The following is a 13672-nucleotide window of genomic DNA, read 5'->3' on the forward strand; positions in this document are numbered from 1 at the left end:
GACTAACTCCAGAGCTTTTTACTGTCGAGAATATCTCTGATGAGATATAGGTATAAGTGTCCCTTAGACCTGAGATCGCCTCAGTGACTTGCAAGCAACTCACTATGCTTTGGTACTGGACTAACTGAATTTCTAATTCAGTGATGGAAGGTTCTGGCACAGTCATGTACTTGCAAGTCAGAGTGTGATCAAGATGGGATTGACCACTTCAAGAGTTGGAGAAGAATGAGTCGCTGTATTTCAACTTAGCAAAACCTTGGCCAGGTAATCCATCAGATAGATTTGATATTTTGAAATACAATGTAGACAACCTGATCAGAGTTGATAGTTGAACTCTAAGGTGTCCTATGATCATTTTGATCAAGGGGATGAATTATATGAAAACTATATCTGCATGGGTTCTAAGGATGTTGTTCTACACATTCGACCTATCGATCGTCGGGTACCATTGCTAGATGGTCACTTCAATTAGTACAAAAATTTTTCCTGTGCTACTGACTTAGGTTCGGACCTATGAGGTCACACACATTAGAGTTCATGATCCGATCGGATGGTTGATCAATGATTAAGAATCATTCTAGGATTAAATGATCAATACTATTGACATTTAACCTAGTGCAAGTGTTGCAGGAGGATCGATTAGCAATTTGATTGCTAATTGGCTTAATTTGATTAAGCCAATGGGCTGAGATTAAGTCTAATTGAATATGATTTAATTAGATTTAGTTTGGGCTTGATTGGATCAAGTCCAATTAGTTTATTGGATAAGCCAAGTGTAAGGAAAAAGCTAGTCTTATTCAATTAGGACTTGGTCAACCTAATTTCTAATTTGATTAGAAAATTAAATCAGATTTAAATCTAATTTAATCTGATTAAATTAAATTTTTAATTGAGTTAAGACCTATTTTAATTGGATTGATCTAATTTTATTTGATTTGATTTGAAAAATAAATTAAAACAAGTCATAAGATAGAATCCTAGTAAGACTAGGATTCCACCTTGCCCACATAAGCCCCCCCACGCCCTCTCTCTTATTCCACACCAATCCCTCTTATTTTGTGTGATAAAAGCCCTCTCCCAGATCTTTTCTATGTCCAAAAGGTTTCCTCTTTTCTTTCATATATAGAAAGTGGTTGTGGATCAAATCAAAGTAGGAAAAGTTTGGATTTCAAATTCTATAAGATAGAATTTTAGAAATTCAAAACTCTTTTCTTTTTGCATCGAATTTATCCAATTTTTTTGAATTTTTGTGACTTTTAGGACACACATTGTGCACCCTTTGCTGGTGGTCTATGCACAAAAATAAGGAGGAGGTGCCCAAGATTGGGTGCCCTTATCTTGCCATGTTTGGATAAGCCTTGACTAGGTATTTGACCTAAACAAGGACTCTATCATATCTCTCTCTATAAAATGAGTTTCTTTATAAAATTTTGTAGAAATAGAGATTTGAGAGACCTTTGGGGCATCCAAAAATCAGAGATAAAAACCTTTGGGTCATAGAGATATAATAGATACAAGACAGGGTATCTAGGAGAGAGTAAAGAGAAGAAGAAGAGGGTCTTCTTCTAAGGTTGTTAGTTTCATCTCTTCCCTTCCTTCATCTTGAGTTTTCTGAGAGCGTCTCAGATCTAAAACTCTCCTCCTACATCTCATCTTTGGAAGAGTCCAAATCAAGAAGAAGGAGGCACCTGATCAACCATCAAAGAAGGATCAGCGCAGTACTAGCATACTGTGTGATTTCTGAAGCAGGACTTCTGATCGAGATTGTGGCTCGTGTGGACGACTTCTAGAGATCGGATGCGTGTGCGGTTTGCAACATCATCCTCAAGCCCGGATCAGTAAGGTTAGAACGTCTAACTTGCAAGGTAATAGATTGATCTATTGTTTAATACATACATTAGATGTAGTATAGAAACATGTTGATATGATCAACATGTAGTTCATGCTCTATATATTTTAATTTCTGATTTAATGCTATATAATAATCATGTAATAGAATCTCAGATCTAGAGATTCTCTAATTTTAAAAAATAAATTTTGATTTATTTTAGTCTTCCCAGTCTGATCTTGAAAAAGTTTCAAGATCTAACCCTGAAATCCTAGATCTGGTTCCTACAGGACCTGCAACGGGATCAGAAGAGGAGTGGAAGCACGGTTGAGGGGTGGAGCCCGATAAGGATGAGCTCGTTGAGGGAGAGGCTACCACCGAAGAGGCCGTTGATGTGATGGCGGCTACGGCTGTTGGCAGTGCTGGAGCTGAGGCCGCTACGCAGGGGAGGCCCTTCTCGAGGTGGAGGGAGAGGCTGATGGAGCAGACACCGAGGGCCCGCATGGTGGCTATGCTGATGCAGTTTCAGAGGGGGTCGCGATTAGCTTGGCAATGGAGGCAGCGATGCTGGAGATGGAGGAGGTGGATAGTGTTCCGACAGGGATAGTGGGGTCGACTACAATAGTGACGGTGTCACCGACACCATTAACGATGCAGTCGAGGAAGTCGAAGGCAGGGCCAAGGTTGGTGACAGTAGCAGGGTTGAAGGCGGTGACGAGTGGAAGGCTGGGGAGAGATTGTTGGGGGCTAGGGTTTTGGATGAGGTTTTCGAAGTCGGACAGAGAAGAAGTGGAGGAGAGGGGGGGGGGTGGTGGTGGAGGGGGTCGGGGATAGGGTGCTTGGGACCAAAGAGGGGAGGCGAGAGGGGTTGGTGGCACTAGAGCTAGGGAGGGGAGGGGTTTTGGTGGCACCGAAGCTGAGAGAGAAGAGGGAAGGAGATTTGGTGGTCGCACGAAGTCGGGTGCGGAGCAAACAGTGGTGGGGTGGGGCCGCGGTGGGGGCGGCACAGTCGCGGGAGAAGGGGGTCTACGGCAGAGAAGAAAAATCGCGAGGGAGGGGGGGCATGCCTTCCTTCCTTCACCTCTCTTTTTTTTCCTTTCATTTTCTTTTCTATTTTTTCTATTTTTCTTCTTTTCTTTCACTTTTTTTTATTTTCATAAAATTATTTATATTTTATATTTTATTTAATAAAATATTTTATCATTATTATTATATTTAATTTTTATTTAATATTAATTTTTAAAATTTTAGTTAAGAATAAGAATAAAAATTTGAGTTGACTCCGATTCTTATCTTTGTATGAATCAAGCAACAACAATGAGAATCATCCATTTCGATTTCAGTGATGAACCAAATGCTTCGGAGAATTAGGCTATTTTGATTTCGATTTCAATCTATTTCGATTTTCATTCCAATTCTAATTTCAATAGCGAATCAGATACCCCCTGTAGTCTTATAACAAAAAATACAAAAAAAAAAAAAAAAAATTGTCAACAAGCTGTGTTGGGTATGTTCTATACCAAACATCAGATCCCGGGCCAAAGCGGATAACGGTTCCGAACCATGCTTGCTGCACGTGGAACCGCCGGTGTCATTCCCGGGCTTTGCCCTCCGACCCTTTCATTTCCCAAGGCTCATTCCCTACACCCGGAGGAACAAAACCAAACAAGTCCCCTGAGATGGCCGCCGGAGCTGCAATGCTCGGTCTCCCTCTTCCCTCCTCCCGCTGTCCCACCTCGTTCCCGCCGTCAACCTCAAGACCCCGCAATCTCTTCCCAAAACCCCACCGGAGGAGACCATCCCTTCGTCCCATCTCGTCTTCTCTGCTCGAAGGCGAGCAGCAGCTCTCCTTCACTGAGCCCGAAGCTGTTCTCCTCGAAGCCCTTCTCGGGATCCAGGGTAGAGGCCGCGCCGCTTCTCCCCAGCAGCTCCAGGCACTGCCTCTCTACTGTCTCCTTTCCCAATTTCTTGAGCATTTCCAGCTGAGTTCAATCAACTGGACAGTTTGGATTCCGTTTCTTATTGGGGTTTTACCTTCCGAGCTTGCATTCTTCTTGGAGATTTTATTTGTCATGGTCTTCGATGTCATTAAATTTAATGTAGTAAATTTTCACAGGATGTCGAGCGTGCGGTGCAAACCCTGGAGAGTCTGCAAGGTGTTCCTGAACCTGTGAGCCTCTCTATTCAGTGAATGCATGGAAAAGTTGGTTTTTGTTATAAGTTTATTGATATGTTCTCTTTGATTTTCCTGGATAACAATGGCATCACAATTACCTTTGCATGCCCAACAATAGATAGTCCTAGAAATGTACATGCTTATTGATGTGTTGGTTGTTTTCTAATGTAAAAGATCTTCTATTGGATTGAAGCACATTGCTACGAGGAAGTTGATTTGGATTTGATTATATATAATGATCTATGTAGGTAAAATGCTACAAAGGTTTGATTTCTACTTGTTATGATTTTATTCATGTAGTGTTGGCTCTTGGCTGTGACATTTATGCTAATTAAGTGGAGCAGAAGTAATTATGATAATTCTAGCAGTTTCAAACAAACCAACATGGGCCCAAGCAAAATTCAGGTACTCAGGGCTTAAGATGCCCAGTGTTCAGACAGAGGCTGATATTCCAGGCCATAAAGGCATAATTAGCTTCTTGAGCTTTTGCACCTATGGGGAGCTGTTTTTGTTAAGTTTGAATCTTGTTTTTTTTAAGTTTGAATCTCCTCTGCTCTTGCATCAAGATTTGGTAGTTGTCTGTTGAAATTTGCTTCGACTATTGGATAGTGGAAAATTTTCATTTCAAGTTATAAAATGCTTATGTTGTCTATTGATGACAATTTGGTGTTAGCATGCATGGAGTTCAAAATTCATGTCACACCTATGCTCATACATGTACATGCATGCATCCATATATGTGTATATGCATGTGTCTCTGTGTTTAATTTAGAGCTATAATATGCTTATGTTGTCCATTGATGACAAATAGTTGATATCATGTAGGTGTATGATCAAAACCCAATCAAATTGGGTTATTCTCATCTATTTTAAGATTACTCAGCGTTATCCTTATCTGGCTTAAATTTATCCATGTCTGCAATAAGACTTATCTCCTATTAGGTCTACACATCAATCATTATATATAATATAGAGAAAATAATATTTTCACCCCCTCAAGTTTGGGCAATTCCCCCATGCCCATCATCTTTAAAAATTTTGAAATGCATCTTTTGACTTTTCAGAGTGATTCAAAGTGGTCCTACCATCCATCTTCATTAACAGAGTGGTGGCGTGTGACCATTGCCTAATACTATAAATCTATTATCTGACTAAAATGCCCTTGTTATCATAAACGTAACAGATGTGCCCTTATTGGAGGTTAGTCACTGCCTCTTCCAAGTCCGCTGCCCTCCCCGCCCTCTCTCACCTCTATTGCTCCTCTCCATTCCCCTTTTTATAATTCCCCTTTCTTTCTCCCTCAAATTATCCATGGTAACAAAATCTTTTCAAAAATTGAAGAAGATTGCTTTTTTGTGTTAAAATGTCAAGAGTAAATAAACATTGCACAACATAACAGAACTTTAGGTAATAAAATATTTGTTCCTTGATTTCTCTAAAAGAAAAAATTGCAGAAGATGACACAAAAACTGCTGTTTAGCAAGATATCAGTAATTAGTATATGACCTAATAGTGGTCGCTTGATGTGACCTTTTCTTTCCGTAGCGGCAAATTAACTAAATCATTAATCTAGATACTCTAGAAACGCAACTGCTTGGTGACTTCACTTTGCTAAAAAGATGCCAAAAAGTTTAGGTCTGCCCCATGTTTGCTCCTCCTAGCACTTTGGATTGCCGGGACCATAAATGAGTAATATCCTTTCCTTTTATTTATATAAAGCATTTAACTCAACATATATATGAATCTTATGCAGACAAGCTCCAGTTTGATTGAAGGTTGCTGGCAACTAATCTTCACTACAAGACCTGGAACAGCATCTCTAATACAAGTAAGATGGCATAATATATACCTATGGAAGTTTAATTTTTTTCCAAATTCACTGTTGTTTAATTTCTGAAAGTAAAATTAGCATTCATTGAAGTGGTTTTTGTTATTCTAGAGGTTCTTGAATGTATTTTCTCTTTCTTTTGTTCTTTTGTTCACCAAAAAAAAAGTGGTTAAAGTGAAAAATTGCATGGAAGATCTGTCCTTTCATGTATGAATTTTTCCATATCCAATGCTTAAAAGTTAAAAGTTTTGATGTTATTATTACCATAATACTGCAATGGTATTTTTATGGCTTTTAAGTATGCTAGCTGCTTGGCCAGAAATTTGAGATCAATGAAGGGGTTCACATCAGGTGGAAAGCAGCAATCAAACACTCTTAACCTTCCATAGATCATACTTTGATTCACAACATTGATCCACATAGTTTGGTGCAAAGCTTGTTCAACTTAAAAAATACTTTTCATAGTGGTTAGAATTTGATTATTTATTCTTTGATTGCATGACCTCTATGCAAGAATTTAAGTGCCAGTGTGTACGCCTGTACTGGCCATACCCTGCCATACCAGAAAGGTACTGGTATCTCCTTCAGTGCTAACCAGTAACAACACATGGTGCATCACCTCTTTCTGGCAATGCCAGCACCATGAGGCATATTGCATGTTGGCATTAGGGTACAGGAGGAACTTCAACCCTTGCTACCTAGAAGTCAAAAAATCAGAAATTACAAGAATCTAATCCCACATTTTTGACTTTGCAAAACAGTGAAAATCATTCTAATTTTACAAAAGGTGTCTCTTGGCCTTCTCCTAGACTGTTTTGCCCCCGCTTGCATCGTGCCATTGTTTCTCCCTGATGTGATGTGCTGGCAAGCACTGATAGTTCACTATGTTGAAAATTGCATTATACAGTTCAAAAGGGTAGGTGGAAGTTGCCTTCATCTCCATTGGAGAAAAAGAAGGGAAACTAAACCTCATCCAGTGAGTGTATGGAGTACTAGTGCCTCACTTTTTTGCATTAGACACCCCCCAATATTGGAAGCTCAGGTTCTTCAACCCTGTATGCATCTCTTGACTCCACTCTCTTTTTGGAGATCTACTATCTTCAAATGTTCAGATAAGCCTACTTCTCCACCTTTATCCATCTATCATGTTGGGATAGTAGAGGATATATGTGGGATTATTTTTTCACTTTAATTTGGTGGACTTCCTAGGGGTGTTGGTTGTTTTGGGGCTCACTGTTGCCCTGTTTATCGCCTCTGCAAGCTTTGGCTTCAAGCTCCTCAGTTTCACATTGCACCCTGCATTCTTTTCCCTCCATCTATGAAGCTTGTTGAATGTGGTGTTCAAATATGATCTCAAAGAACTTCTAACTCATTCTTCTTAATTCTTGCCTTAAAAGTGCTGATGGATGGTGACCATGGTGACAAGATGACAATTGCACTCTGGATGAGACAGCCTATGGCAGCATTATATTACTTTATATGGAATCATGCCTTGCAGAAGATTGGTGAAACTGTGAGGTTTCATACCAATACTTGCATGATTAGTCAATTAAATAATAACAGTATGCATGTTTTTGTGCACATTCAATGGTATTCCACTAGAAGGGCTATGTCTTTTGGTATAAAAAGAAACAAATACATTCTTAGATGAACATATGCAATTCTTAAACCCAACTTCATAAGTTTGTCCATGCACAAAGGTGAGCAAAAATATTCCAGAGATTAAGCATATATTTTCATCCAAGTGCTGAGATTTGTTCTTGTTTACATTATGGCAAAACTTGCACAACTTTTATGAAGTCATCATGGAATCTTGTTGTCCATTTTTTTTTTCATGCTTATGATGTTGTTGTGCAATGTTGCCTATAGCATTGATGTCCACCTTTGCACCTTCTAAGGTTGCAGTCTTAGTTGGCGGAGACTAGGAGGGGTAGGGGGTGGGGAGGAAGGGGGTAGTTTATCTTGGCGGATATGCATCAACCCAATCCATAGGTAGATATGAGGTGAAACAGCTGGCACCAAAGGATCCTATAGTATTATGACCTCATAGGACCATATTTTTACAAATACAGAGTCTGTTAACCTAGTAATACTTTGAGCAAAAGAAAATGTTACATAATATAGTACAAAGTTATAACTATTTAAGTATTCAATATTACTTATCCATTGAGCAAGGTTCCTTATCTGTACCTAAAACAAATGGATAGGGATCCTATGGATGAGGAACTTGTGGAATGTGGACAATACTTGGCTAGTAGTGTTGTCCATTGCTCTATTGGTCTTTTATCAAGTGTGAAAGTCCACTTGGCTAGGAGTCTTATTTTGCATCACACAACAAAAGATAAAAACAAGGTAAGAATTTTTTTTCAAAATCCTCCAAGGACTCTAGATCATCATGCTCAACAAGTTTCGTTGCCATAGTTGATCATATGATCTTCTGAACCAGTTCTTTGAAGTTCTTGAGATAGACGCAAATTGTGATACAAGGCTTAACATCAAGCTCAGTCAGTTCCACTGATTGGTCTCATAGTGGTATTCTGAACATCGTGGCTGGCACTAGTGAAGGTGAAAGGACCCAGTTCTTGAGGAAAATCTGGTTTTGTTTCCAGATATTCCCACTAAGAAATCCATTGGATGTAATATTAAGTCATGCTTGGGTAGTTCAGAATCTACCTAAATACTCTATGCTTTGCAACTCCTTGGACTATGGTTGCAAAACCACTTTCCTTGTTGGGTTCATTGCAAAAATTTTATAGAACATTTTGACATATCCATGCAAGTTATAATGAGATTTATAGGCTGCTGCTTCTTGACCTTATAAGCCTTCTATTGTTTGCCTTTGGTTGTGACATGCTAGTGTTATAGCTTTTCCTGTGGTTTTTATTCTTTCCATTGATTTTCCTTTTCTCTTCTCCTTGTTCCTGTTTGAAGGTCTTCCGTTCTCTAGTTCCACCACCTTTTCTTTGCTCCACTTGCTTCTCCAAGCAACTCATGGCCTTCTTGCTAGTCTTGCTTTGATGAGGTGGCATGAATGGATGACAAGGGAAAATAAATAAATATTATTGAGCTTGCACAATTGTACAAGTAATGTGCACATCTATAATAGTAAATTATGCGGTGATACCATAAAATTATGCCAATATAAAAGAGAGATATAGAAATGCACTCTAGAGTTATGCCATTATACTAGAGAGTTGCACGATTGCATTGGAGAATTGCATAATTATATAACTTTTTCAGTAGTGCACTAGAGAATTATGCACTTATGTTGCACAAGTGGACTTGACAGTTGCGGAATTGTACTGGAAAGATGCACATGTACAAGGAAGAATTGAATGATTGAGGGATGAGCAATATGAAGGGTACATTTGCAGCTCAAATCTACAAATGAGCAAGAAGTTGATATGTCTATAGTTGTGCATAGTGAACCCTGAATTTGGAAATGTTAAAAGGAATTGCAAAATGCACTAGTACATTATATGGAAGTACTGGTTAAAATGTGTGTGTGTGAAGACTCTTAAAAGAGGAATTGTGCAAAAGCTCATCAAATAGGGGGTGTGCAAGGTTGGCAAAAATGAAGGCATGCAACGAATCAGAAATCAAGGTGTGCAAGGATGCTGATGTTGAGGGTGTGCAACAAAATGTCATATTGGGGTATATGAGGAAATATAAAATTAGGGAAGCAAGAGAATCATGTGCATTATCAAAAGCAGAATTTCCGGCATGTTCTGTGCAAAACAAGGGGAATATGCATGCCTCTAACGTGGTCCTCTGCATGATGCACGGAGTCTTCTTCTGTAACAATAGGATCAATCATAACTACTATCATGGATCCTCCTTATGGTGATATGTGCTCTATCTTTGACTACTGCACTGACTTATTTCATACAAAGAAGCTCAAAGTTGAGAGCATAGGGTTTCTTAAGTACAAGAGTAAGAGAGGTAAGACTGAAGGAAGGATAACCAGAGAAAGAGCGGAAAATAGAGAAACAGAGAGTGAGGGACAATATTTAACTGGAAAGTGGTAACTTTCTGTCCTTTCTTTTTCACTTTTTAGCCATTGGATATGTAGGCAGCTGCCTTTTGTATTTTAGAACTGGGTGATTTGGTTTTTCAAAAGCCATAACTCATAAACCCAGCTGTTCCTACCTTCTTGTTGGCAAGTGAGAAAAGAGGGTGCCACATGAGCAGGGTTTAAACAATTTAGAGAATAAGTCAGAGACCCTCTTTTGCGAAGTCAGAAAAAAATGTCACTGTTTTGCAAATCTGAAAATTAGGGGTCGTGGTTGGGGTTCGGGTGGAGGAGGGGTTTGGGGGGGGGGGGGTGTTGGGGGGTGCCGGGGTGATTTCTTGCAAACTTTCATTTGAAAGTATGCTGTGCTCTTATCTACAAATATGCTAACATGTTATCACCTATCACTCGGGACTCTTGTTGGCTAGAAGCTCATTATCCATCTCAAAATGTATGAGAGTTGAGGTGTAGGAAAAACTTTGGTACCAAATCAGATCAATTCAAGTAAGGTCTGGAAATGTTAGTCCCACAACATACCCCAGCCACAGCCTAGATTGCCATATTGTTAGTATCATTACTAGATAAAGCCCAAGGAAAGGGTTTTTTTCCAACTAATACACTCTTTGCTTTTTCCTTTCAATCTACCACAATTTCCAATGAAGAACAATGATATATAATCAAGAATATGTTTGTTCTAAACCTTGCTACTTATATTTTATAATGATGTCCTGCAATTGCGATTTACATCTCTCTCAAAGGATTCATATGATTCGAGTACCAGCTTTATGGTTCTACTAATGCATAACATCTGTGACATTAGGCAATCTTGGTCTTTTCTTCTACATGACTTCTTATCAGATGTAAGACTTAGTAATTCTTTTAGCTTGATTATCCAATTATGAATTCAAATTTTGAATATCTTACCCTTTTCCTACCTATCTCTTGATGTTCTACATGACCTCTTTGCAGAGAACATTTGTGGGGGTTGACTTTTTCAAAATCTTTCAAGAGGTTTACCTTAGAACAGATGACCCAAGGGTATCCAATATTGTGAAATTCTCAGATGCAATTGGTGAGCTAAAAGTAGAGGTATGACCGCATTGCTTATAAATAAATCATCTGAGTTTCTGCATGTATCTTGTATCATTGACAGATAGCCTCTCTATTCTGATGTCATTTTTGAATAGGGAGAAAAGATTTTGTTCTTGGTATCAGCCTAAAGACAATATGGTTGTTTGTCATGCCCCATAATATGGCCATACTATCAAGGGATACAGCCCACAAAAACACAAAACCAACAATTATGATCTGAAATAAAATAAAAGGTCAAAATCTATCATCTATTAAACAATTGAATAAATGCTAGTTCAGAGTGACTGTATCCAAATTTAAATATCAAAACTTATTACATGAAAACATAGAAAGCCACCTACTACAAATTCATGGTCAATTCAAGAATTAAAATTCTGCTACAAAATTGCCAAGCTTGCTAACACGAACACCAATCCTAGACCATTCTTCATTCTTATTGATCCTATTCATCTGGAAAAAGAAAAATAAAGAGATATAACCTACACGACTCAGTAATAAACCATACACTATCGTACTGGATCAAGCATTAGTTTTTGTATGAGTTCATTTAGAGAAAATAACAATTATTGCAAGATAAGATATTTCATAGTACCATATACCAAAATCATATATCCATAGATCATGAAGATTTATAAATATAGTTTCAAGTGTATAACATAAATAAAGTTATAAATTATTTGACATTTAACCATGTCATAGTTCAAATTACTTCTCTCAGACTAAATGCTAAAGTATTGCCCAGATGTAGCAACCCAAAGGGGGGTCAATTGGGTTGTTTTTTAAAAAAATGAAACAAATATGTGCACTAATGTGAGTTTTACTGTATGAGAGTGAAGTGTATTGAATAAGAAACTGCATAATTAAACTAAGAGATGTAAAGCAAGAGAATGGAGCAATGCACAATCATAAATACAATAATTTTATAGTAGCTCAGTGCTAAATTTAGCACCTACGTTCATTTTCTGAAATTCCTTGTTGGGGAATTTCAACTATAATCCAGTTGATTGCAGTTTGATTATTTTAAGCAGGCTCATAATCAACTAATCGAATTTTAACTCAGATAATCAATCACAACCTCCTCAACTAAGTCATCACTAAACTTAGTTTCATAAACCGTCTAATTTCGAGCTTGGACTTAGCCTATCCCAAAAGTTGTTAACCCAAGAGACTTGTAACAACAACAAGATATACAATTATGTAAAAAGAAATTGAGCCAAAGCTGAGAAACAAAAGTAGCTCGATGATGTGAGAGAAGTCATGGAAGATTCACTTTGAAGGCTTTGACTTCTTTATGACTAAGAGGGAGTTAACTAATGGCTGATGGGTTCTCTTTGGTAGCTCAAGCAATAGTAGCTTTTAACTGCTTTTTTGCTCAAAAAATGAATGCACTCTTTATTTTTAACTGAAACGCTCTCTTGAGTGTCTTAACTCTCTTTCTTTATATTCCTCGATTAAATTCATGCCTTAAATACACTCAATTTTGGCTGGAAGAGGCAAACTAGCTGTTGGAGAAGAATTCTGCCTGTTAGAATCTCTTAGAAAAACTAGTCATTAGGCTATCAAGTGTAGAGGGGTCGACTCCTCTTCTTCAGAGATCAACTCATTTAGCCTTCGGGTCAACTCTTAAAGAACTATGTTTTTGCCTATCTCCTGTCTTGTTTCTGTTGGATTTATGTCCTAGAAGCCAATTGTTGGCTGACACATTATGTAATTCTTGAGCCTATAGTTGTAATTTTTTATTATCAACAAAGAGTTTTTTTTTCAATCATGTTTATGTGTTTATGATTTATTATAAAATTAATAAAGATAATTTTGTATATTCTTAAAGAGTTAAGAATTTGAGACATACATTAATTAGTGGTTAATTTCTAAATACTTTCGATTAATGGATCGTCGCGGAGGATAGTGATCAATCCATTTGAGATCGGTGCACGATTCACCTCCTTATGGCAGATGAGTTTCAGGTCTGTGGTGTAGAGATACTGGAGTGAAGGTGCAGGTGGTTGTTAGAGAACAACTTGTACTGAGCGTGACCAACACGAACCACATGGATGTCTACTCACTCGTTAGTAGTCTTCTCAATGCTGCAGTGGTGTGAGTGGTCCTTTGACTTACGGTGTCATTGGCTATTCACAGCGAGGCTACTGGGTTTGACTGCACGTTCCCTTGGTCTCTAGCCATTTGGATCCTTGCTGTGTATGTTGGCTTCAGTAGGTTCAGGTTCGCTGTTTGGAATAGGATGCATTTAGATGGGATCTATCGACTTTGGTAGAAAAGGAGAAGTCCTATACGATTTGTGAGACTGAGTTCAAAAAGTCTTTGGCCAAAGCAAGTGTGAATACTGAAAAAGAGTTTTCACGGGATTCACAAATGAATTCGAGTCGAGTTAATCTAGCATATGACTGACGATGGGGTCTGACGAGCTCTCCATGACCTCCGTCAAGTCGGACTTACGATAGAAAGACTGAATCATACAATAATTGTACTTAGGGATTCGTACTTTCATTCTACTGGATTGCCACTATATACTGCTAGGTGTCACTGGTGGATTGTGAGACTCATCGGGCGTCATCTTGATGATCTATGGCCCTCAAAGGGTAGAATTGAAAATATTTCAATCCATCGAAAAGAGTTTCGATGATATTGTGATAGAGATCATAATATATCTCACTACCAGATAGAATTGAATCTATGGGGTCACATATTAAGGGATTTAATCTCGAATTTACCAATTGG

General features: G+C 38.3%; 1 protein-coding gene across 4 annotated transcripts in view; it reads left to right on the top strand.

Moving 5' to 3' along the window:
- The first annotated feature begins 3417 nt into the window (after positions 1–3417).
- LOC105035253 (probable plastid-lipid-associated protein 12, chloroplastic) overlaps positions 3418–13672 on the top strand; it is a 48518-nt gene continuing 38263 nt past the window's right edge. For 2 of the 4 annotated variants that reach the window (XM_073256709.1, XM_073256712.1), the window contains exons 1-5: positions 3422–3762; positions 3945–3998; positions 4305–4409; positions 5758–5832; positions 10814–10933. In XM_073256709.1, the coding sequence (XP_073112810.1) occupies positions 3508–3762; positions 3945–3998; positions 4305–4409; positions 5758–5832; positions 10814–10933 (609 nt within the window). In that variant the 5' untranslated portion in view covers positions 3422–3507. Of the gene's footprint in view, positions 3763–3944; positions 3999–4304; positions 4410–5757; positions 5833–10813; positions 10934–13672 lie in introns of all 4 variants that reach the window. The other 2 variants (XM_073256711.1, XM_073256710.1) reach the window with 2 other exon arrangements.

Source organism: Elaeis guineensis, chromosome 4, assembly GCF_000442705.2.
Source record: "Elaeis guineensis isolate ETL-2024a chromosome 4, EG11, whole genome shotgun sequence".
Taxonomy (NCBI): Eukaryota; Viridiplantae; Streptophyta; class Magnoliopsida; order Arecales; family Arecaceae; genus Elaeis; species Elaeis guineensis.